We start from the raw sequence: 25,948 nt of genomic DNA on the forward strand, positions 1-25,948 counted from the left end.
TGGCATTTTTCATGTTTTGTTGCCTCACAACCTGGAATTAACATGGATTGTTTGAGCATATGCATCATTTAATTTACAGAACATGCCCACAACTTTGAAGTCTTTTTATTGTGAAGCAAACAACAAATAGGACAAAATAACAGAAAAAGTAAATGTGCATAACTATTCACCCCCCTAACGTCAATACTTTGTAGATCCACTCGTGGAAATCACAGCTCAAAGTCACTTTGGATAAGTCTCTATGAGCTTGGCACATCTTACCACTGGGATTTTTGCCCATTCCTCCTTGCAAAACTGCTCCAGCTCCTTCAAGTTGGATGGTTTGCGCTTGTGAACAGCAATCTTTAAAGCGGAGTTCCACCCAAAAGTGGAACTTCCGCTTTAGGTATTCTAACCCCCTGACATGCCACATTTGGCATGTCATTTTTTGGGGGGGGGGGGGGGAGCGGGTACCTAGTTTTGACAGGTACCCGCTCCCACTTCCGCTCGGAGAGCCGCGGCGCCCTGAACGGAAGTTCTCCTCTCCCCCCCTGCAATCTTCTGGGACATGTCAGAGGTCCCAGAAGATTGCCGGCCAATCAAGACGGGTGCCCACAGCAGTGATGCCGGCGCCGAGGGAGAGGATCGAGGCTTCGGGCGGCCGCATCGCTGGACCGTTGGAAAGGTGAGTGAAATGGCTGGAACTCCGCTTTAAGTCTGACCACAGATTTTCTATTGTATTGAGGGCTGGGCTTTGACTAGGTCATTCCAACACATTTACATGTTTCCCCTTAAACCACTCAAGTGTTGCTTTAGCTGTGTGTTTGATGTCATTGTCCAGCTGGAAGGTGAACCTCCTTCCTAGCCTCAAATCACGCACAGAGTGGTACAGGTTTTGCTCAAGAATATCCCTGTATTTAGCACCATCCATCTTTCCCTCAACGCTGACCAGTTTTCAGTGATGCGATGTGTTGGGTTTGCGACAAGACATAGCGTTTTCTTTGATGGCCGAAAAGTAGGGATGCACCAAATGTTCGGCAACCGAAATTATTTGGCCGAAAATAGCAAAAAAAAGCACTTTCGGTGTTCGGCCAAATAAGTAAAAAGGCTGAATAAATTTGTGCCGAACAATGACGTTTTTAATGACGCGGATGGTGGGTCGGTAAGCCCAGATTGCGGGTCCCCGACCGGCGACCCGCCATCCCCGAGCATCACTGTAAACATAGCCGGAGGCACTACAGGAAGCAGAGCGGATGCTTCCTGTATAGCCGCTTAGCGCCGGCTTCTGTCACAGGCGGAGTGATACCAAATGTACTCCGCCTGTGACAGGGCACAGGAGCCATACAGCAAACAGACTCTACAGATGGGAGGGAGGGAGGTAAGGAGAGACATGAGAGGACAGACACGAGAGGACAAGAGAGAGAGAGACACGAGAGGACAAGAGAGAGAGAGAGACACGAGACGACGAGAGAGAGAGAGAGAGAGAGACACGAGAGAGAGAGAGAGAGAGACACATGAGAGGACAAGAGAGAGAGACATGAGAGGACAAGAGAGAGAGAGACATGAGAGGACAAGAGAGAGAGACATGAGACGAGAGGACAAGAGAGAGAGAGACATGAGACGAGAGGACAAGAGAGACGAGAGGACAAGAGAGAGAGAGAGAGAGACGAGAGGACAAGAGAGACGAGAGGACAAGAGAGAGAGAGAGAGAGACGAGAGGACAAGAGAGAGAGAGAGAGAGAGACACGAGAGAGAGAGAGAGAGAGACACATGAGAGGACAAGAGAGAGAGACATGAGAGGACAAGAGAGAGAGAGACATGAGAGGACAAGAGAGAGAGACATGAGACGAGAGGACAAGAGAGAGAGAGACATGAGACGAGAGGACAAGAGAGACGAGAGGACAAGAGAGAGAGAGAGAGACGAGAGGACAAGAGAGACGAGAGGACAAGAGAGAGAGAGAGAGAGACGAGAGGACGAGAGAGAGACGAGAGGACAAGAGAGAGAGACACGAGAGGACAAGAGAGAGAGACACGAGAGGACAAGAGAGAGAGACACGAGAGGACAAGAGAGAGAGAGACACGAGAGGACAAGAGAGAGAGAGACACGAGAGGACAAGAGAGAGAGAGAGACACGAGAGGACAAGAGAGAGAGAGACACGAGAGGACAAGAGAGAGAGAGACACGAGAGGACAAGAGAGAGAGAGACACGAGAGGACAAGAGAGAGAGAGACACGAGAGGACAAGAGAGAGAGAGACACGAGAGGACAAGAGAGAGAGAGACACGAGAGGACAAGAGAGAGAGAGACACGAGAGGACAAGAGAGAGAGAGACACGAGAGGACAAGAGAGAGACACAAGACGACAAGAGAGAGGACAAAAAATTGGCAAAATAAATGGAAAAAATGCGAAACACCGCGTTCGGTATTCGGCCTTCGGCCAAGCATTTCATTATTATTCGGCTTCGGCCAAGAATTTCATTTCGGTGCATCCCTACCGAAAAGTTCAATTTTAGTCTCATCGGACCACAGCACCTTCCTCCATACATTTTGGGAGTCTCCCACATGACTTTTGGCAAACTCAAAATGTTCCATTTTGGTTTTTGCTGAAAGTAATGGCTTTCTTCTGGCCACTCTGCCATAAAGCCCAACTCTATGGAGTGTACAGCTTATTGTTGTCCTATGTACAGATCCTCTAGTCTCTGCAGCTCCTCCAGGGTTACCTTAGGTCTCTGTGCTGCCTCTCTAATTACATAGTTGGTAACATTAAAAAAAAAAAAAAAAAAAAAAAGACACCAGTCCATCCAGTTCAACATTTGTGTGCGTGCGCTTGCCGTTAACCGTACATTGTATACCCCTTTATGTTGTGGTGTTTAAGGTGCCCATCTAATAGTTTTTTGAAACTATCGATGCTCCCTGCTGATACCACTGCTTGTGGAAAAGAATTCCACATCTTTACTGCTCTGACAGTAAAGAACCTGCTTTTCTTCTAGTTTTAGTTAAGTGGCCCTGTGTCTTATTGTATTCCCTTTCTCTGAAAAGTTTGTTCCTTATGCTATGTCACCAGTACAGTATTTGTACATTGATATATCTTTTCTCAAGCGTCTCTTCTCCAGAGAGAATAAGTTCAATGCTTGCAGTCTTTCCTCATAGCTTATGTCCTCCATTCCCCTAATTATTTTTGTTGCCCTTCTCTTGACTCTCCAGTTCAAGCACATTCCCTCCTTGCCCCGTCCGTGAGTTTTGGTGGGCAGTTGTCTCTTGGCAGATTTGCTGTTGTGCCATGTTCTTTCCATTTGGCTATGATAGATTTGATGGTGCTCCTGGGGATCATCAAAGATTTGGATATATTTTTATAACCTAACCCTGACTTATCAACTTCATTGTCCCTTACTTGTTTGGAGAGGTTCCTTGGTCTTCGTGGCAGTGTTTGGTTTATAGTTGCCTCTTGCTTAGGTGCCTCTGGGGCCTTTCAAAAAAGGTGTGTATATGTAATAGCAGATCACGTGACACAGATTGCACACAGGTGAACATCATTTCACTAATTATGTGACTTCTGAAGGTAATTGGTTGCACCAGAGCTTTTTATGGGCTTCATAACAAAGGGGGTGGGATACATAGGCACATGCCAATTTTCTGTTTTCGGTTTCTAAAAAATAGTTTTTAGAATGTGTGTATATATATATATATATATATATATATATATATATATATATATATATATATATATATATATATATATATATATATATATATATATATTTTTTTTTTTTTCTCATTTCACTTCAACTTAATCTGAATTTTATGTGATGGATCATAACACATTAATCCAACATTGAACTTAAGGCCCCTTTCACACGGGCAAGCTTTTCAGGCGGACCGATCGGATGCTCCAAGCATCTCTATGGGGCAGCGGATGTCAGCGGAGACATCTCCCCTGACACCCGCTGTTATCCGATTCCGATCTTGTCCGTGAAATCCGGACGGATGGAAACCCTATTATCCATCGTCTGGCGGATTGGATCGGATGAGAACGGACAGGCGGTCCATTCTCATCCGATCTCCCCATAGAGGACAGCGGGGATCCGACAGCTCCATCTCCGCACAGAGCAGAGACGGAGCCGTCATCCGCCTTCTCAGCGGGGAGCGGCGGATCGATACCCCGCTGAGCGGAGAAAGGACCTCGTCGGACAGGGCACCGTGTGAAAGGACCCTAAGGCTGTAATGTAACAAAATGGGTAAAAAGTCAAGGGGGTGAATACTTTGGCAAGGTACTGTATATCCCATAGTTTGTAGATGCTGTCAACATTCGCATAAACCAATCTAAGCTTATTGGGAACTTTTTTTTTTTAACCAAAAACATTTGTGTGGAAAAAAAATGACAAAATTTTATTTGGGTCCAGTGTAGCACGACCACGCAATTGTCAATTAAGTGTTACCAAACCCAGGACCCCTGCATTCACTATATATCTGATCTCCCACAGTACACAGAACATGGAAATGCAATAGTTTTAGTAAATATAAGCTGCTAAATACCCTTTCTCAGCAGTTAGAAAAGTCTTGTGACTTCTATCGGTGTCCAGCAGAGAAGTGGTTAAAGCTTGTAGGAGTTTTCATTCTCCCCTGATTGTCCTATGAGGACCCCTGACCCTCTGTCTGTACAGTGCCGATTGGCCTTGTGCTGATCACAAGCACTCTCCCAGGGAAAAGAACACAAAAACTCTAGGAAAACACGCTAAGCTGAGTATGTGCAGCTTGCCCCAAGGCTCTGTTCTAACAGAAGATGGTGTGAGGACTGGAAGAAGGGGAGGATCAGAGAAGGCCAGATAAAACAGCCTTTTTACACAATGCAGAGTATTAACCCCTTAGGTTCCACAGTGAGTATAACAAGCATGCTTTACTGCATATACAGACTGATTTTACTGTTGTGGGTTTAGTAACACTTTAAATTAACGCAGTGCCGTATCGCAAAAAAAGGCCTGGTCATGAAAGGGAGGGGGGAGGGAGAATAAATCTTCTGGAGTTCAAGGGGTTTAAAATATTTATGCATTACAGTTTAATCAAATCTGAAATCAATTTGAATCCAAAAACATGAAACATACCTCCAGATCAAGAATGCATATAGATTCTGGATTGTTTGATTCAAGCCTTGAAGTTTCCTGAGGTATCCGTGGGAAAAGCTGCTTAAGCCACTTCCGAAGGTTCGGCAATGAAAACATGAAGTGCCACTGCAGACCAAGCCAGGTTAAGTGCTGCAAATCTCCATTGTGCATACGAATGGCACCTAGGGAAAAAAAAAAAAAAAAAAACAATTTTAAAGAAAACAAATTTCATTCAAGAGTGTGTAAAATATTATATATATATATATATATATATATATATATATATATATATATATATATATACATACATACACATACATACATACATATATATACACATATAAATACACACACACACACACACACACACAGACAGACAGTATAGTGGCCCAATGAAGTCTATCATAGGCGCCAGGACTTCTGAATACAACGGCCGCTCTTCCTCGTTTCTCCTCGGTCCGCCCCCCTCTGGCTCGCAGCCTTTTTTTTTTTAAAATACTGATATATAGCCGCTCTGTGCAATGGCGCTACTGTTAATCTGCATTGGTGGACACTGCACTGCCGAGGCTGCATGAACACTGCCGAGGCTGCATGAACACTGCCGAGGCTGCATGAACACTGCCGAGGCTGCATGAACACTGCCGAGGCTGCATGAACACTGCCGAGGCTGCATGAACACTGCCGAGGCTGCATGAATGCTGGCGCTGCCGAGGCTGCATCAACACTGCGCTGATGAGCCTGCATTCAGGGGCACTGGTAAGACCGCATTTGATAAAAAATGGTTCTGCGTTCAATGCTGTTTAAAATTTAAGCTTTTGTCCTAAAATTTCCCTCCTAAATTAAAGTGTGTGTTATACTCCGATAAATACAGCAGTATTTTCCACCATAATTTGCAAATAAATTCTTTAAAAATCAGACAAGGTAATTTTCTGGATTTTTTTTACTCATTTTGTCTCTCATAGTTGAAGTACACCTATGATGAAAATTACAGGCCTCATCTTTTTAAGTCGGAGAACTTGCACAATTGGTGGGTGACTAAATACTTTTTTGCCCAACTGCATGTAGCAAGTAAAGATTTTTATGGGATTCTGCAGTTGCCGGCTACATCTTTCTTGGAGCTGCATTATCCAACCTTAACCCAACATGGGGGTCAATGCCACCCCCCAGCTAGGGGGATCAAAGCCCTGAAGCTATATAACAAGCCTACCAGTCCGCAAGGAAATAGATCATGGCGTAGAGTCCCGTTCAGCAGAGTCTAATGCTGACACTGCAACATTACAGGACGTCCAGTGCAGGATCTGGGTACCACTCCTTTGAGCATTAAAAAAGGCATAGGAAATTGATCCGGAAAAAAAACAAACAATCCCCTAATTCAAGATAGAACTGTTGAAAAGCTATGTTTTCGTGCAGACATGACCATCACATCACATGGCATGGCATGACCCAAAAAAAAAAAAAAAACACCACAAGCTCTAATCCTTGCACTCCACGTAGCATTGAATAAATGAAAATGTACCCAACAAGCAAAATTTAAGCAGGGGCCTAAACTTGTATCCATTTTCCACCAATGAAACATTTTTAAATAGGTGTCTGTTGGCTTCTAGCATAGACTGACATACTCATGCTATAAAAAAAAAAAGTTAGGGTAAATACTGAAGGGGCATAAGTTCCATCCTTGGTTTTACTGCCAATTCCACATTTTAATAAAGCTGTCCATTAGCTTTGAGGTTTACACAAATCTTCATTCTCTGGAGTATTGCAATGTTTCTATGCCTGAACTATGACAGGCTGGAAAAGTTTTACATTTATGAAAAATGTTCTGTGGCTCTAGTCAAATAGATAACAATTTATTCCAGTGAACCCGCCAGTCATGAATGTATTTTGAATAGGCAGGCAAAAAAGTCCTTTAGGCCCCTTACACACAACTGAAGTTTTAATACAACCCAGGAGGAACAGGTACAGCATCCAGCACCACTGCAGCAGCCGGTCTATGGCAGGCTGTGCCTAAACAGGGCTGAATGCGGTACCTGCGTTTAGAGCGATATGCATTCAGGGACGATCCCCTGGAAAGCATGTTTTCTTTGAACAGTGTTCAGCCGCAGCCTTCCATAGTCCAAGAGGCTGCAACAGCAGGGCTGGACATTGCTGCTGTCCCTCCCGCGAGCAATGAGTCACTGGTGATGGACTGCAGCTAGACAGCCCCATGTGCAAAGGCCTTTTTTTGGACTGTCACCTTAACTGTAAATGTGAAATTAAACCTTACCATGGTCATATCGATGTAGTTCGTTCAGATCTGGAGTCTGACAGCTTATGTTGCTTATGTCATCTGTACCCAGAAAAGATGCATTCATTGAAAGATCATTTTCATACAACATTTGCAGCAAACTACTTTGACCTTTTACGTTAGCAAAAGTCTCCACGACATCTTTGAGAAAATTATCCCTGCCATGACTTAGACTCAAGAGCAAGTGTCCTGTTAAAAGTAAAAAGAAAAAAAAGTTGTGAGAAAGTCTGCCTTAAACACCATTTTAGTCATTTTCAAGCTCACACCAAAAACCAATAAATCTCAGGCATTTGATACTAAGTGGTTTAAACTAGTGATCGACCGATCTGTTTTTCGTTGCCGATACCGATATTTCGCCGATCGCATATTGGTATCGGCCGATATTTGCTGATATTTTCACACGTAAAATTTTGCCCAAAAAAAAAAACAAAACAAATTTCGACACAAATCTCTTAACATGTTAATCTTTATTAACATTTTTAACATTTTTAACATGAAGTGCTTGTTTTTCACACCTTAACTGCATAAAAACTGATAGGAAAACTTCAATTGCAAGGACATTTGCATTTCGCATCTGTGCATTAATGCATAATAAAGTGCTGCAGTAGTGGACTCACTGCAATATTTTTAATTCACTACTGCAGTGCACTCAATGCAAAACTGCTAGAAAAAAAGCTAAGAAACAACAGCTACACCTACACACCGCACAACTGCTATAAAAAGAGCAAGGCAACACCTACACATGTCACAGTGGATTGGACTGGACTGAGTCAGTGGAGGACTACCTCTGTGTGCAGTATGGCACTCACTTCAACTACTGCAGTCAGTGCAATACTGCTAGAAAAGAGCAAGGCAACGGCTACACGTCAGTGGAGGACTATCTGCATTCTGCATGCAGTATGGCACTCACTGCAACTATTGCAGTCAGTGCAATACTGGTAGAGGAAAAGCAAGGCAACAGCTACACAGTGGATTGGACTAGTCAGTATCGCTGCAGTAGGGCACTCACTGCAATAATTTTAAATCACTACTGCAGTAGTGGTGAATATAATTATTGCAGCAGTGAGTGGCGGTCTACTGCAGCAGTAGTCCACTGGCACTGACTCCAATCCACTGTCTACTATGTCTATATTTTTTTCTAGTACTTTTGCACTGACTGCAGCGCAGTGTAGTTAGTGCAAAACTGCTAGAAAAAAAAAATAGATAGAAATAGAAACAAGCTAGACAGTTGATTGGACAGACTCAGTGGACTGGTGGACAGACTCTTTCAAATCAATACTCCCAGTTAAAGTAGAACAATATTATAGTGCAGAAAGCATAACTTTTAGCATGTTCACCAGTTAAACAGCTTCTTCTCTTTTCATAAATTGCTGCCACTTCACTAAAAACACACTCACTTGGAGGAAGGAGGAGCAGAAAGGCATCTTCTAGCATGGGAAGTCTTTTGTAGCGTACCTCATTTCTTTCCACCACTGAAGAGGATCACTTCTGTCAATTACTGATTCCTTCAAATAGAGATGAAGTTCATCATCCAGGCTCATTATTGCCAATTCTGATGAATCCTCTTGCATGAGGCCCCAACAAAAAAAAAAAAACCTGAACATTGCATCTGTTTGACCACGATGAATTTTCTCTTCTGTCCATTGTCTTTTGGGACATTTTTCTCTTGCATCCTGCTCTTTCACATCAGAAACCTTCTCTTCTTGTCCTTGACTTTTCTTTTCCTCAGGAAGAACCTCCTGCACCTTCTGTTGAATATCTTCTGTCAGCCATTGCTTTGCCTTGGGCAATACATCAGAAGAGAAAGGATGGTTCTGGTATCGAGGATCCAAAAGACATGCAAGCACATCAGTTTTATTCTCCTCATGCTTCTCAAACTTTTTGGCAAGGCTGTCCCTCATGGCCTGCCTACATGCTTTGATGCCAAGTGTGTTGGGTCCTTGGTTCTGTTGAAGAAGCATCTTCAGGACTATCACACATGGGATCACAGAGGAAACAGATGAGTCGTAAAGACTCACCTCCAGTGTCACTTCCTCAATGGGTACGAGCATCCATAATGTTGGCTAGTATGTCCCACTGATCTGCAGTAGGGCAAGAATGTCCTCCAAGTCCATATTCACCAGAATATATAGTGAGAGCTCGCTTCTGCTCCAGCATCCTTTGTAACGTGTAGCTTTGAGTTCCATCGTGTTGGAACAGCCTGCATCAGGTTGTTTTTGGGTAGGCCAAAGGTCTTCCTGAATGCACCTCAGTCGCTGCTTGGCAAGAACAGAATGGTGGAAATGGCCTGCGCACTTCCTCAGATTGGTAATGTCCAGCAAAACTTTCTGGTTTGACAGACCATCATTTATGACACTTCAGCAAGTCTCATACCTTTAACCATGTTCGCTCCACTGTCTCGCAGCACAAGCATCACTCAGTCTTTGCTGATTCCCCTTTCTTCTAGCATGCCCAGAAACTTTTCTTTAATGTACTCCCCAGTGTGGGATGCTTGCATCTAGGGCTGAAACAACTAATCGATTAATCGACAACTGATTATGAAAATAGTTAACCATTTTCGTAATCGATTAATCGGTCAGCCGATTAGTTGGCCTGCATACAGAATGCATTATTTGTTTACATATCACAAAATACAGTGCAACGCACATACAGCTCAGTACACCGTCCGTACATGTCAGTAGATGGCAGAGAACTTGTAAATGTGTGAGGAGCAATGCCTCATGGGAAATTTAGTCCTGGGCAAGAGAAGGAACCAAGTGATTCTAAAAGGCAAAGGTTTTTTTTTTTTTTTTTTACCTTGCTATACACCTTGCTTACAATCACTTTAAGGGCTCTGTGAAGGGAAGATCAGCATCTGAACCCAGAGAAGGTGGAGGCTGACAGACTAGAGGTGATATAAGGCATTACAATTACATTTAAAACTAAAGGTTTCTTAGTATACTAGTATTGTGCATTATATTTAAAATTATTATATCCATGATAAAAAGTCTCAGCTCTTAGTACTACTTTAATATATAAATGTTATTTTCCCCCCTCCACCCTTCATTATAGCTTCATGTTTGACTCCGTTAAAATATCCTGCATATCCCGACTTCTGGGCATATATTTTTTTTTTATATACATACACAGGATACCAGATATAAATACTTTCACTGTTTCACGGTAGAAATTATAATATTAATAAGGGAGTGTGTCATGAATATCATATCAATCCAGTATGAAAATTAGCAAAAAGGTGTTTAGGACTTTTCAAATTTTAAAAATTTTGGTCTGATATGTACCACATTTAATCCTCCAATAAAACATACATGTAGCACTACTCCCAAGGGAGCTGCTGAGTGTGGGTCCCCCTGGGTAACCGCTAGCAACAGTAATCCCTTTAAACATGTTTCCCAAGTGTGAATACCTCAGACAAGAACCAGTCCAGTTTCTTTGGGTTTTTAGGTTTGAGAACTTTGATAGGAGAAGGGATGAGTGGGATACTCCCAACAACTGAACTATGCACAAATAGACAGCGACTATACGAAAATGCTGTTTGATGCTAGTTAATGCTTACCGAAGCCGATTAGTGCTGTCTGAGGCTGGTCACGGCTAGGTCGCTTACTATGACTTCACCTCTGACTGTGGAAAAGTCCTTGAGCCCCCTGAGGTACTCCTTCCTAGGGTAGCTGACTTGTAGTGCAATCTGTATCGCTGAACACTTCAGGGCCCTTCCTGACGCACCCTTTAATCCCCAAATTTCAGGGCTTTAGTACTTGGCACCCCCTTTACTCTCCTGGTTAGCTGGCTCCTGGATCCCCCTTGATCTCTCTGGAGTGGTCCCCTTTCCTAGGCAGACCCCTGGGCAGATCTTAAGTACTCACGACACTTTTTCCAGAAGATCTCTGCCCAGCAGCTCCACTTGGTTAGCACACTCTGGATCCTCTGCAGCCCAGCTCAACCTCTGGCCCCCAGGCCGACTGCCCGGATAACCTCCTCCTGGGACTGATGCTCCCACCAAAAGATCCTCTGTCACATGCTCCCCCTGCAATTTATGTACAATCCCAGGATGTATTGCACTAATGACCTCCCACTGGAACTGACATAAACCAGAGAGTGCCACTGGCTAGTTTTCCTCCACAGTCCAATGAGCTCCCTCAAAATCGGTGAACAGTGACGCAACGGACCCCCTGCTGTGACCTGCAATCGCATCAGTGTGAACCCAGCCTTACACCACTGCAAGTTAACCCCAAAAGAAATGAGAGCAAAATAAAGTTTCCTGCATTCTTTTTAGAAGTTTTAAATCACAGATATTAGAGTAAGTCAGCATAGTGTTTTTTCCCATGGTCGATTCATGATTAAAGGAAAAATAAAGTAGCCAAACAAAGACTTTTATATTATAAATTATAATTCTTCAAATACCAAAAATTGATCTAAATTACCTGATTGGCTTTGTCGATCACACGCCAAACCTTCAAGAATATTTTGTGAATTTTCATCTCTTTTAACTGGCTTATTCCACGACACCTAAAAACATACATTTTAAAAAGTAAATATGCTTATTCAAAAAGAGCAGAGGTATCAACTGCAATAATCTTCCAGAGGTATTACATTGTAGCTAAAATAATTTAAGGCATCGGGTGTATTGGAAAATGTGATTTTTGGTTTTACAGTAAAATCCTTTTCTTGAAGTATATCACACATCATCATTAGGATAGGGGTATGTTGTCACCTTGAAGTGACTGTCAGGAATTCCCGCTTTTGTAGCAATCAAAGAACAACTTTGAAGAGGAGTGGGACCCCAAAGGCTTCATTCATGATTGCAGATGCACCGCTAGGACCTGTAGAGCACCCTGGCAAGACTACCAGGCAATATATTACACAAGATCCAGTGCCAAATGGCAACATTACAGGCCGCCCCCACATTTTACTGCGGGCTCCTTGTATTATTCTTTGCCATAAGCCATAGAAATCAGATTTAGACAAAGTCAGTCTCCTGTTCACGACAGGAAATAGAGAAAAAAAAAAAAAACTGGAAAAAATGTTTAAGAACTTACCTTAAAATACTTTTCTCTGAAGTCCATTGACAGACGCAGCTCTTATGCTTATACCACAGGGTTATGCTGCCCCCGCCCCCTACAGGAGTAGTACCAGTGAGGAAAAAATTCACTGACACGCCTACAGGGGCTGTCCTTCATGGCAAAACCCCACACACACTTTGCCACAAGCCAGTTTCAAAGCAAGCAGTGAAGAAAAAAAAAAAAAAAAAGAAACCATCCCCCATAACAGAGGGGCGGGTGCTGCGTCTGTCAATGGACTTCAGAGAAAAAGATTTTATGGTAAGTTCTTACAAAAACCAGTCAAATCCCACCGAAGCAAGAATCGATCGTCGGAGGAGCCATATGACACTCAGAAGAAAGGTGCGAATCAAGGTATTAGCAGCCAACGGGCGTTGGAAGTACATCGCCAAAGCCAACCCTTGGCCCATGATCATGCCCAAGGCCAACCATTGCTCAACTCCTTTCTGCAAGAAAGCCAAGATGCTAGCCACCAAAAAAAAAGGCAAGGGAGAAATCATTGTGATTTACACCATGGAATACACATCTTCCACATGTGAAGATAAATCTTTCTGGAAATCGCTGTTCAAGCCCTCAGCAGGGTAAAAAGCACAAACTCCAAGAAACCGCTATCTCTCAGCACCTGGCCTTTAACAGCCATGCCGTTAAAAACCACGACCATAAAGCAGGATGGAGGATCGGCCCCTGAGACAGCAGATCCTCCCTCAAAGGCAACCGACAGGGAGGCATGACGACCATCTTTACCAGGTCTGCGTACCAGACCGACGAGGCCAGTCTGGAGCCACCAGAATCACCGGAAAATTCTCCACCACCATCCTGCAGAGAAACCTTAACAACCGTATCGGAGGGATGGCATAAATAAGCCTATACTGGCTCCAAGGAGCTACCAATGAGTCTGTTGCGTCGGCCAGAGGATCTCGAACTCTGGCCAGGAACCATTGCGCCTCTTTGTTTAGCAGAGATGCAAAAAGTCCACCTCCGGGGCCCCCCAACCAACACACAGGAAATGAAATGCCTCTGGATGAAAGGACCATGCCCCGTGATCCAGAACCTGACAACTCAGGTAATCTGCTTGCAAATTCTCCACTCCCAGAATGTGAACTATGGAGAGAGCCAGAACCTATCCTTCCGCCCAAGTCAGAATCTCGGCCACCTCCCTGGCAGCCCGGGCACTCTTTGCGCCCCTTTAACAATTGATGTAGGCCACAGCCGTGGTATTGTCCGATTGGATTTGAACCGGGAGACCAAGCAGTCAGTTTGTCCACAGATCAGACAAATCTCGATTGCTCGGAGTATCAGAACATCGATTGGTAAAGTAGACTCCTCTGACGACCAGACTCCCTGGGCGGGCACAGGGGTCGGCCAGCACCCTGCCCCTGCCCGACTAAAAGATAGAATTCAGGGAGTAGTGGTTAATGATTCTTACTCTGAATGGTCTAAAAGTTATCAGTGGTGTACCCCAAGGTTCAGTGTTGGGACCCTTACTGTGACGAACGCCCATTTGCTGGGACGTTCGCCACGGGTTACTGGAGGAGTGGAGGCCAGCCTCCTGCCCACGGACTATGGGCCATGGCTTTTAGGGGAGTGCACCTCTGTGTGGGGGTATATGCTGGAGGACCATGGGAGTAGTGTTGCTTTGGACTCAAATCCATGTCACCCCAAGATACAGGCTCAGGCTGGGATCAATGTTACAGCCTAAAGCTGCCTGTTGCAGCAGAGGACTTCTCCACACATTGAGAGACTAAAGAGATGCTAATGACGTCTACTGTGGGGATGTGTATTGACAGTTATAATAAGGTGTGTTGAAAATGGAGACGGGCAGTCTGAGAGCCTATGTCATCTGCTTTCATCTGTTTAGAGGTGAAGTGTGTTCACACTTCTAGGAATGTGTATTCGGCTATGTTTGGGCTTGTTGTTTGTTGAATTATGATAATGTTGCAGTCTCATTCACCTATTGTCTCTTTCCAGAAGGCCAAGGTATGTTAACTATGTTCTGTATACAATTACATTTGCATATGATAATGAAATCAAACTCATGAGACTGTATATATTGGAAGCGAGTTGGTGACTAAAGTGTTTTTGTTTTACCCTTCATCAAGCTTAGGCTGAAGTTTGGGGGGGAATTGAGGGGCCAGGTCACTGCATCACGTGAGATTCTGGAGACCTAAGACAGAAATACTTGATCCAAGTATTGGGGATCTGTTACACTTACTTTTTAATATCTTTATAAATGATATAGGGTCTGGGATTAAAAGTAGCATTTCAGTCTTTGCAGATGACACCAAGCTTTGCAGTGGAATAACTTCTTTACAGGATGTCTCCAACTTCCAAGCTGACCTCAATGCACTGTTTTATTGGACAACTATGTGGCAAATGAGGTTTAATGTTGATAAATGTAAAGTTATGCACTTGGGGGCTAAGAATATGCATGCATCATACATACTAGGTGGAGTAGAACTGGGGGAGTCCATAGCAGCGAAGGATCGGGGTGTTCTGGTAGATCATAAGCTTAATTGCATGCTTTGGAAACAGAAGCTTGGCATTGCATGCCAAGTCCTTTCTTGTATTAACAGAGGCATGGACTTCAGAGAGAGAGAGAGAGAGAGAGATATTTTGCCCCTGTACAGATTAGTAAGACCTCATCTGGAATATGCAGTTCAGTTTTGGGCACCAGTTCTTAAAAAGGATATCGGGGAAGTGGAGAAAGTGCAGAGAAGGGCAACCAAACTGATAAAAGGCATGGAGGACCTCGTCTATGAGAAAAGATTAGGAGGAACTTTATTTTGTCGAGAAGAGGAGATTAAAGGGGGGGATATGATCAACATGTATATATACATAAGGGGTCCATATAGTGAACTTGGTGTTGAGTTGTTCACTTTAAGGTCAACACAGAGGACAAAGGGGCACTCTTTCCGTCTAGCGGAAAACAGATTTAGTCTCCAAATACGGAAAGGTTTCTTCACCGCAAGAGCGGTGAAAATGTGGAATAGACTCCCTCCAGAGGTGGTTTTGGCTAGCTCACTAGATTGCTTTAAAAAAAGGCCTGGATTCTTTCCTAGGTGTACATAATATAAATGGGTACTCTTTTTTTATTTTTAGGTACAGTTGATCCAGGGAATATACAATTGCCTCTCGGGGGATCAGGAAGGAATTTTTTTCCCCTGCTGTAGCAAATTGGATCATGCTTTGCTGGGGTTTATTTTCGCCTTCCTCTGGATCAACAGCAGGTATAGAATTGTGTATGGACTTGTCTTTTTTCAACCTTTTCAATGTAAATCAGTCACACTGACAGGGTCAGTGCATGATTAATTGATCGCCCAACAAGTCTGGGTGAAAGTTTGCTCTCAACGGGAGATCGTTCAGATATCCTAGGATCGCAATCCCTCTTTTGCGCTGCAACGCCAACACTGAGGCCAAAACCTTGGTAAAGATTCTGGGAGTGGAGACGAGACCAAAGGGTAAACGCCGCTCCTTAGTCACAGCAAAAATGGAGATACCTCTGGTGTCCCCCGTATATAGTGATGTGCAGCTATGCATCTTTGATGTCAATGGAGGCTAAAAATCCCCCTGAGATAAAGACGCTACTACGAACCGAATGGATTCCATCCGAAACTACTACACCCCCACAAAGCAGTTCAGAGACTTGAGGTCTAAATTAGGATGCACCTTGCCCTAGGGAAAGGATCTGTCTGCCGGCCGAGACCGAAATTCTAACTTGTACCCGAAATCAATCGGTTTGCAAACACATTGGTGTCTCGGACCAAGGACATCCAGGGTTTCTGAAAGAAACACAGACATCCCCTACCCAAAAAAATGGGTGAGAGCGCCCCTTCAGACTGGTTTTGGGCTTACCCGCCCAAGCCTTTTTGCTCCCTCCAGAGGCTCTGAACGGTTTACCATTCTCTTGAGTTGCTGATACCGCCTTTGGAGGATAGGGGAAGAAGAGTACTCTTACCACCCGTTAAGCCTTTCAACTCATCCAAGGAGTCTCCAAACAAACGCTCGCCCAGAAAGAGGAGATCTTTTAAGGTCTTCTAGAAGTCTGGTCAGCCGACCAGCTCTTTAAAAAATAAAATAAATCACGCCATACGGCGTATGGGAATCCCTACCGCTGACCCTCTAGCAACCAGAGGGGCTGCGTCCAAGGACGCATCACACAAACACTAGGGCCTGTGCCATCTGGTCCGCGAGTCCAATCAAGGTTGGAGGAACTCTCTCAGCGTTCAAGTTACCCCTAAGCACTTTAACCCATACCGTTGTCCTCTGTGAAACCAGAACGGACACCAAGATCGTTTTTTTGTACCGAACCCGCCAAAACATGGAGGTGGCAGGAAAGGGATTCCACCTGTCTACCCACCGGGTCCTTGAAGGCTGGGGAATCTACCACGGGTACCACAGTAGATTTGTTAAACCTGGAAACAACTGACCGAGTCAGCAAAGGGATAACCACGTTTAAAGCGATTAGGCACCCCACCATTGTTTATTCACAATATCGTGAAATTCCTCGGGGCAAGGAAATACCTGACCCGATTTCTGGGCTATGCGGGAGCCAAAACCACCCACGTTCCTCACTGTGTGGGCTCAGTCAATTGTCAAGTTTCCCTTACTGAACAAATCAGTGCGGCTGACGACGACAGGTCATCTTCGCCATCTGAATGCGAGGACAGGAATCCCTCAGGGAGGGGGTTGTCCATGGCGACCATATAAGTCTCTGAGTCAGAAGACAGAGAAGGCAACGCCCGTTTTTGGATTGCAACATGTTTCATGACAAGAGCAACCTTTGATGCCAGACTTTCCAATTATACAGAAAAAGACACTATGGACTGTGCAGGACGTACCGGCAGTTGCACGGAGAGGGTCTGATGGAGAATTTACCACCTGGGACTCAATTTTGCAATGTTGCAAAAATACGTGCACTGCCCCTTTAAATTTGCGATCGCAGGCCACACCCCCTGATCTCGCTGTACTCTGCGTTACCCTTTAAACAGCGGCAGGTAGCAGACTACGCAGGAAATGCCCAGAAACTACACCCATACCGTATCACCTCACATAGGAACCAGCAACGTCTGTAGCAGGAAGAACTGAGCACAGGAAGCGGTCATAGGAAGTGACATCAATCCACAAGAGGCTGAATTGCCTCTGTAGCCCTAGGCTACAACAAAATGGCACCAATACAACTGCATAGGAAGCCCAGGGAAAATGGCCACCTCCCCTCACACACCGGGAGCAGATGCCCACACCCAAGATGGCCAAACGCTGCCATATGGTCAGGACCCAGATAAAAGGCCACACCGGGAATCTACCTAAACATACCCCATAGGATAAAGGTATCACTGTATACCCTCTCTCCCCCCCCCCTCGGGCGCCAGGCCCCAAATATAGTGCCCCCATGCAAGAGAGCAGGGAGGGCAGGGCCGGGATCCTGGTAGGCCAGAGGGATCTTTTAGGAAAACGGGGTCCTATTATCCCCAGGAGTGGGCCCACATCCCCCCCCCTCTAGAAGCCACTAGGGACATGGGGGGCTAAGTTTACTCACCATACCATGGACCGGGTGGGTTCCGCTCCGGACAGACCACCTCCCACCCTGAGTGAGGGTGCTGCCAGCCGAGGGGTATGCTGCGACTCAGGGCGTTCCAGGTCGATGCGTCCCGGCGAGACATCCACTCGCAGGCTCATCCCCGTCCACAGGGGCTCGGTCATGGCGAGGCATAATGCGAGACTTTAACCTGCTCTCGCTCATTGGCCAGGCTGGGAGACCAAAAGGATCTATATTATCCAGTGCGAAACCTCAGCCGGCTGTCGCTTGTAGTTCACCAGGAGGATCCCCCTAAAACTAGCTAGCGTTAGTGAGTAAAGAGAAACAGAAAAATTCTTAAAAGAACAAAAAAACAGACTGAAGTCCCAGCAGGAAACCTAGGTCCTACTCCTTCACTAGGCAGCAAGAAATTGGCTTGTGGCAGAGTGTGTGGGGTTATGCTGTGAAGGACAGCCCCTGCAGGCCTGTCAGTGAACTTTTTCCTGCCTAGTACTACTCCTGTAGGGGGCAGCATAATCCTATGGTATAAGAAGCATAAGAGCTGCGTCTGTCAATGGGCGATAGAGAAAAAGGTAGTTGTGCAGAGACTACACCGACGTGACCATCAACTAAGGACACTAGCAAAAAAATAAGGCTGCTTTTTTTTTTTTTTTTTTTTTTTTTAAACAGCACCCAGTTGAAGGCAGCATAACTATATTCTAACAGAATGAAGATGCCATAGGTCCTGTAATGTAGAAAAATGATGCGATAGAAATAAAGAAAAAAAATTTTGTGATTACATATTACAGGTACTTGTATAGCGCCATCAGTTTACGCAGCGCTTTACACAATATAGAATCACATCAGTCCCTAACCTCAAGGAGCTTACAATCTATGGTGCCTAACTCACATTCATACATAGAATGTTCTGACAATACACACTTTATATTCAATACCTGGAAAGCAAGAAGATAACATAGTGCAGCTGGTTCTAATGATGCCTTCCACTGAACTTCACTGTGCTGAGCCATTTTCAGTAACTGAGTTCCAGTATGCATGTAGTAGTGACCTCGCATTTCAGCAAATGTAATTGACAAGTCGTCTGTGCCATCTGCATGGGGCTTCAGTGAACAGAGTGCTTGATCGAAACTGATAGGGGAGAATGACAACATTTTATTTACCTTTTCATGGTCTTGCTTCGTTTTTTTTTCACTGCATAAATGCTAGAATTCATTGGGATAAGCGACTTTTACTGCTAGCCAACCTTTAATCACTTTAAGGGCTTTAAGTGGGCACTTGGCATGTGCTTCTGAAAGATCAAAGTTAAACCAATTGCCATACATAGGGTGTAAATACAACTACGGGTTAACTGTTATACCAGAATGATGCTTGCACCTTCTACAGGTGGCGGAAAGGGGGGGGGGGGGATCAGGGAGGCTAGGAGGTCTGACCGGCGACATCCTGTGGACTGAACAGAGATGTTGTTCCACCCTTTGGGTTAGTTCAGAAACCGGCATAAATAAGGATTTCGTCACTTCCACTTTTGGTTGGTTTAATATATTTAGAAGTTGTTACTGGCTAGTACAAGCGTATGACCAAACTGATCTGTTTGAGCAGATGCTTTGCAGGCCAGAGGAGACATCTGGAGGTTTCTAAAGGACCCCAGATCTTTCCATGAAGAGGAATGGTCACAGTCCATGCTATCACAAGGGACATTGTAAAAAAAACTTAAACAAAATACAAATACATTTTAACCCCCTACACAAATGCAAAGTCCCGCACGCATATGTAAAAACTGATCACACAATTTTATCGCCATGAACACGAAGAGCGAGAGCAATAATTCTAGCACCAGACCTTCTGTGCAACTCTAAACTGGTAACCTGTTAAGGCTTTTAAAAATTGTCGCCTACAGATTTTTTTTTTTTTTAAGGTATCAGTTTGGCACCGTTTCACGGGCTTACGCAGTTTACTAGAGTGACATGTTTGGTATCTAATCACTTGGCATAACAATTTTATATATTTTACCAACAAATTGGGCAACATTGTGTTTCTGTGCATTAAATTCATTAACCACTTCCCGACCAAGTTCGGGAAACAAGCCAAACGGCGGTCTGCCTATTTAAACAAGGTAAACCGCTGTTCGGTCTGGGAGGAAAAGATCTTGCGTTTCAGATCCCTTTTACTCTAGCACATCCACTTCCCCCCCCACCCCCCCCCCCTTTGTTAGAAAGCACTCCCTAACCCTTCCCTGCCAGTGTCATTTATACAGTAGCAGGGCATTTGGTTTTAGCACTGATCACTGTAGTGGTGTCACTGGTCCCCAAAAAGTGTCACTTAACGTCAGATTTGTCTGCCGCAATGTTGTAGTCCCGCAAAAAAATAATGCTGATCGCCGTTACTGGTAAAAACAATAAAAAAAAAAAAAATAAAGTCCATAAATGTATCCCATAGTTTGTAGATACTATAACTTTTGTGCAAACCAATATACACTTATTAGGATTTTTTATTACCAAAAATATGTAGCAGAAAACATAGCCTAAACTGATAAAAAAAAAAAAAAATGTAAACACATTCTCATTGGGTAGGTTTTATAGCAGAAGGTAAAAAATTTTTTCAAAATTATAGTTTTTTTTTTTTTTTTAGGGCAAAATATAAACACTGCAGGAGGCGATCAAATACCACCAAAAGAAAGCTATTTGTGGGGGGGGGGGGGGGGGAAGTGCATCCAACTTTATTTGGGTACAGTGTCGACCACGTTATTGTCAGTTAAAGCAACGCAATGCCGTATCGCAAAAAATGGCCTGGTCATTAAGGGGGTAAAACCTTCCAGAGCTTAAGTGGTTAAACGCGTTATTCAGTCTTAAGAGCCGTACACTCAGGGCTAAAATCAGCTAAATTCGACCCGTATGTGCGGCAGCCGGTCCGACAGAACCCGGCTATTCCGTCGGCATCTGTCGAAGGGGCATGACCGAAAAAGGTCTGCCTATCAGCACCCTCTCAACCAAAGGCTGAGAGGGCTGACCAGAGTGTCCTGGGGGGGCGGCCGCCGCCCCCCCCCCCCCCGTCGGAACACAGTAACTCAGCGGGGGAGATGGTCGTACTAATGTTGGGACCATTAGTACAGCGGCTCCTCCTGAGCTATTACGTTTTTTTTTTTTTTTTCAGCTCACTGGGGTGAACGAAAAAAACTCAGTGTGTACCAGGCTTTAGGAGCTAGGAGACCCTGTGTAAATAAGGTGGGTAACATGGCAACAAATAGATTTCAGGAGACATTAAGCTTTTTATTTCAAGTTTCAATAAAAATCCATTTTAGTGCAGCTCTTACATTTTTCCAGAACACATTTACTTACAATTAACTGGTAATTGTAACTGGCAACATCAACGTTCATTAGAATGAGGTAATACACGTTTAATGGAGTCATTATGAGAGTCTACCGCCCCTTATGACAATTTAAAGAAGTGCATTACAACGGCTTCTCTTTCCTCATAGGGAATATATGCACAGCTCTTACATTTATAATCGCTTGATGCTCACAGTTTTAAGTATTACCTTCATATACAGAAAGTCAGATACACCCTCTAAAGGCCGTTTGTATATCTGAATGTGCAATTTACATCTTTACTGAGTGAATGATGGCATGAAATATATCATTTAGAAACTGACAGAAACAGCAGCTCAAACATCTTCCCCAAGACCCACTCTACAAAACATATCTTAGATACCAACTTCAGGAGAAGTCTGCCATGTCATTTTTTTTTTATGCCAAGTCTTATGAATAGCAGTTCTACTGGTTGGAAACGTTACCTGATCTATGTCCAACAGTAAATTATTGGCACATAAATTACAAATAACCAAAGATTGGGGGGGGGGGGGGGGGGAGAAGAAAGATACCTTTTAAGTGCTAGCCTGCTTTCCTGTACATCTCTGGTAGACAGTGTTACAAGGACAAGGTCTGCAAGTGCAAGCAACAGTTCCTTGTTAATTGTTCTCCAATTGCTTTTAGCTGAAGTTGCGTGAGAGGACAAATACTCCTGAAACACAAAAACCATCCATTAGACTTACTGGTAACATTGTTTCTACAAACCTTCCAGAACAGCAACACATGAGAGATGAGAGGCTGCACCCTACAGGAAACACAATCAGTTCACAGTTGTTAAAAAAAGCCCCACCCTTCCCCTTGTCCCTCAGTTGTAAATAAAAGTAGTTCTCCAACCGAGTCACAAGGGATGTATAATCACTTAGGTACTTGCCACCTAGGTTTACATTCTTTCCTCACCCTTTTAACCAGGCAGAAAGTAGGCCTGCCGTCCTGGAAGGTCCGTAGAAACACTGTTACCAGTAAGTCTAACGGACATTTTCTCCTCTCACCTTCCAGAACGGCAACACATCAGAGGATACTAAAGTAACCACAGGCCTACCCGTAGGGTGGGACCACCACCTGTAGTACCTTTCGGCCACAGGCTAGGGTCTTGCCGAGACAGCACCTCCACTTGGTAGTGCTTCAGAAACGTGTCATAGCTGGACCAGGTGGCTGTTCCCAGGAAGCTCCCGCTTTTTCAGCCTAGAAAGATGCCCGTGCTCTGGTTGAGTGTGCTTTCAGTTTTTCTGGAGCAGGAACACCTGAAACCTCATAAGACATGGTAATGGCTTGCCTGATCCACCTAGAGACTGAAGGTTTTGACGCCTGCAGTCCTTTTCTTGGTTCAGAGTAGAGGATCAAAAGGTAATTAGATCTCCTAAACTCCCTGGTCCTCTGTAAATAGGTGCGGAGGTATCTCCTCAAATCTAAACAATGAAATGTCATTTCTTTTTCATTTCTAGGATCACAAAAAGGATGGCAAAATTATTTCCCGCTTCCTGTGAAAGGAAGATGCTACCTTAGTCAGATATAGGGGACCTGGCCTGAGAATAATCCTATCTGGAAAGAACATAAATAGTTCTTTAATTGAAAGACCTTGTAGGTTCCCCACCCTTCTGGCTGTCGTGACAGCTAATAGGACGACAAAAACTTAAAAGGGAACCTCTTCTGTAGGTGCAAAAGGGCCTAAATAAAAAATTGCTTCTGCCTACGCCAAGTACAAAATGTTTTCCAAACTTTTAAATAGATTTTCCTTGTTATTATAGGCTAACTCAAACTGCCATATCTGGGCCAGAAAATCCAGACCCAACGTCCCTCTTTCCCGTTAAAGGGAAAATAATCTCCTAACCTTTCTGTTTTGTAGGCTGGCAAATAGGTCTACTTCTGGGCAGCCAAAATTTTGGACTAGTGTCAGAAATACCTTGGAATTTTGCTCCCATTCTACTTTTCTTATTGGATGGCGACTGAGTAAATTTGCTTCCCCCTTTTATGTGAATGGCTGACAGGGAGATCACACTTCCTACGGCCCAGCGTAGGATTTCTTGGGCTAGTACCAACAAGGGTCTGGACCCAGTACCCCCTTGGTGATTCAGGAAAGCTACTGTTGTAGCATTGTCGGAGCAGACCTGAATTCCCATGGCTGAAATGGAACTCTCGAAGGCTTAGGGCTTCGCCCACTGCTGAGTTTCTGAAGTTGGAGGACTTGGCTACTTGTCCCAGATGCCCTAGGCTTGGGCTCCCTCTAGATGAGCCCCCCACCCCAGGTGCTTACGTCTGTGGTAACCTTCACAGGGCTCCACTGACCAAGGTCTGCCTTTTTCTAAATTGCTTGGTATTGACCACCACTGCAGGGAGGTTTTTACCTAAGGGGTGAGGATAACCCTTTCGGCCAGGGACTCTACCTTTTTGTCCCAGGAGGAAAGGTGGAAAAATTGAAGGTCTCTTCGAATGTAGCTGAGCCCAAGCTACTGCTGGGATGCTGGCTGACCTGAGCCCCAGAACTCTCGGAATCTCTCTCCTGGAGCACGAGGGGGGCGACCATCAATCCTTTTACTAAAGAGACTACATTTTCCACCTTTTCCCTTGGAAGGAAAAGACATTGTACCCACGAGTCTTTCCGTTACCCTAAATAGGTCTGAACCTGGGCGGGCTCCAGGGATGACTTTTCCATGCTGATCAACCAGCCTAGCATTTGTAGGACCGTTAACACCTTCTGGGTATTTGACGGACCAAAAATCAGTAGATCATCAAGGTAAGGAATCAAAGCTATTCCCTGGAGATGAAGATATGCCACCACTTCTGCCAGGTTCTTGGTAAAAATCCTTGGACTGGCTGCTAGACCAAAGTGGAGTGCCCTGAACTGCCAATGTGCAGTCCCTTCGTCTGTGACCACAAATCTCAGAAAGGCCTGGTGTTCCGGGTGAATTGGAACATGCAGGTAGGCATCCCTGAGATCGAGTAGTCATAAACACATCTTTCAACAGATTTCAACAGATTTTTGCGTACTGTATAAATCTCTTCCAATGAAAACCTCTTGAATGCTAGGAACTTAAGGTTTCTGATAAGGTGGTATTTTCCCGAGGGCTTGGGTACCACGAAAACATGGGAGTAAAAGCCTTGTAACTATCACTAGTTGTTTCTGCCAGTTCTTGAATCCCATATAAAAAGGGCTCTTTTTTAGTACATCCTTTGGAGGATGAGTTAAAGTTACTTCTAGTAGGGGTATGGATGAAAATTCTAGGTGGTAGCCCTCCTGGAGGAGGTGATAAGTGTGTGGACTGACTGAAATTTCCTCCAATTGGGAAATGAGACAGTCCTTTATACATCTTATCCTGTGCCAAGGTCTCCTTGGGAGGTTCTGGGATTTCTTATGTAGCATAAATAGCTTGAATGAGTCCCTCCAGATTTTCCAGACCTAACAGATTTCTGTTCAATTTGGTATACTCTGCCTCACTATCTGGATCCACATGAACCTACTCCCCAGAGCCAAGTTGAGACTTAGCCTGTCTTCCTGCGTTCTAGGTCTTCCTCTTCACTTGCTTGAGCAGGGGGGACACCCTGCGAACCAGGCAAAAAAGCAGATGGGCCTGCCTTGGAATGTAAACTCTGAGAAGGGCCCTCTTTAGGGGTTAGCTCACCCGGCTCTAGGGGAAGCTACAGAGGTGCGGAAGGACTGGATAGTTGCTAGCATTTCTTCCTGCATAGACTTAAAGCGGAATTCCACCCTATCTTACAACTTTGCACCTTCCGTTAGCTTAAAACAACCTGAAAAATAATTGGATAGTTATTTTTTTTTGTTTCACTTACCTTATTTTTTCTGAAAATTAATTTACCTTCCTTCCACTTCCTCCCTCTGCGGCCGCAGCCCAACCCCCCCACCCCCCCGTCACTTCCTCCTTTGCTTTGACTCCTGGGAGATAAGCTCCATCAATCTCAGGAGTCAATGCTCCTGCACCGGTGTCACTCGTCACTTCCGGTTCAGGCGCGCCATTCCCTGCAGAATCAATTTGAACAGCTTCTGGGCATGCGCAGAACCAGCTGCGGGATGACGCGCCTGCAACGGCCGTGACGAGCAGGGCATTCTGGGACCGAAGAGGACACCGAAGAGGATGCTCTGGCTTCAGCTGCCCACAACGCAGATGGCAGCGCTGGACAAGAAATTTTCAAGGTAAGTTTTTCTTAAGGGTAAGCTAAACAGGGGACAGTTCAGAGGCTATCGTTGCCTAAATGCACTAGCCCCGACTGTCCTAGGGGTATTTTTAGTTAAAAAAAAAATTTTAGGGTGGAACTCTGCTTTAAGGAAATCTTTCATCAACCCTGAGGCCTCTTTACCAGCCAGTTTGTGATTACACCTGTAACAAAAGGGCTTGGAGTGAGATCTGGGCAGTCTCTCCACGCAATTAACATTTTTTTTTAGAGGAGCTAACGCTAGTTGATACAGGGGGTGCTTTATAAGAGGCCTCCTGGGTTCCACCTGAGGATTCTGCAAGAGAAGTGGAGATAAACACAAGATCACTCTTCCTGCCCCATAATAACTTGGCCCTCCTCCTTCTCCAAGAGGTGGGTTGCGGCGGGTTTCATATCTTTGGCAACTATCTGGCTCCTTTCGGCTGGAGAGTCTGCCTTACCACCGCCATGCGGGGCCGGCGTCTCC

General features: G+C 44.6%; 1 protein-coding gene across 1 annotated transcript in view; it reads right to left on the bottom strand.

Annotated features, from left to right (window-relative positions):
• LOC309546294 (E3 SUMO-protein ligase RanBP2-like) overlaps window positions 1-25,948 on the bottom strand; it is a 258,408-nt gene that overhangs the window by 187,491 nt on the left and 44,969 nt on the right. Inside the window, exons 6-10 of the mRNA XM_082245888.1 lie at window positions 21,828-21,967; window positions 18,889-19,081; window positions 11,782-11,866; window positions 7,340-7,549; window positions 5,077-5,258 (exon numbers count right to left, since the gene is read on the bottom strand). Coding sequence (XP_082102014.1) covers window positions 5,077-5,258; window positions 7,340-7,549; window positions 11,782-11,866; window positions 18,889-19,081; window positions 21,828-21,967 — 810 coding nt within the window. The remainder of the gene's footprint in view (window positions 1-5,076; window positions 5,259-7,339; window positions 7,550-11,781; window positions 11,867-18,888; window positions 19,082-21,827; window positions 21,968-25,948) is intronic.

This window comes from Pelophylax lessonae (genome assembly GCF_965119305.1).
Source record: "Pelophylax lessonae genome assembly, chromosome: 2".
Taxonomy (NCBI): domain Eukaryota; kingdom Metazoa; phylum Chordata; class Amphibia; order Anura; family Ranidae; genus Pelophylax; species Pelophylax lessonae.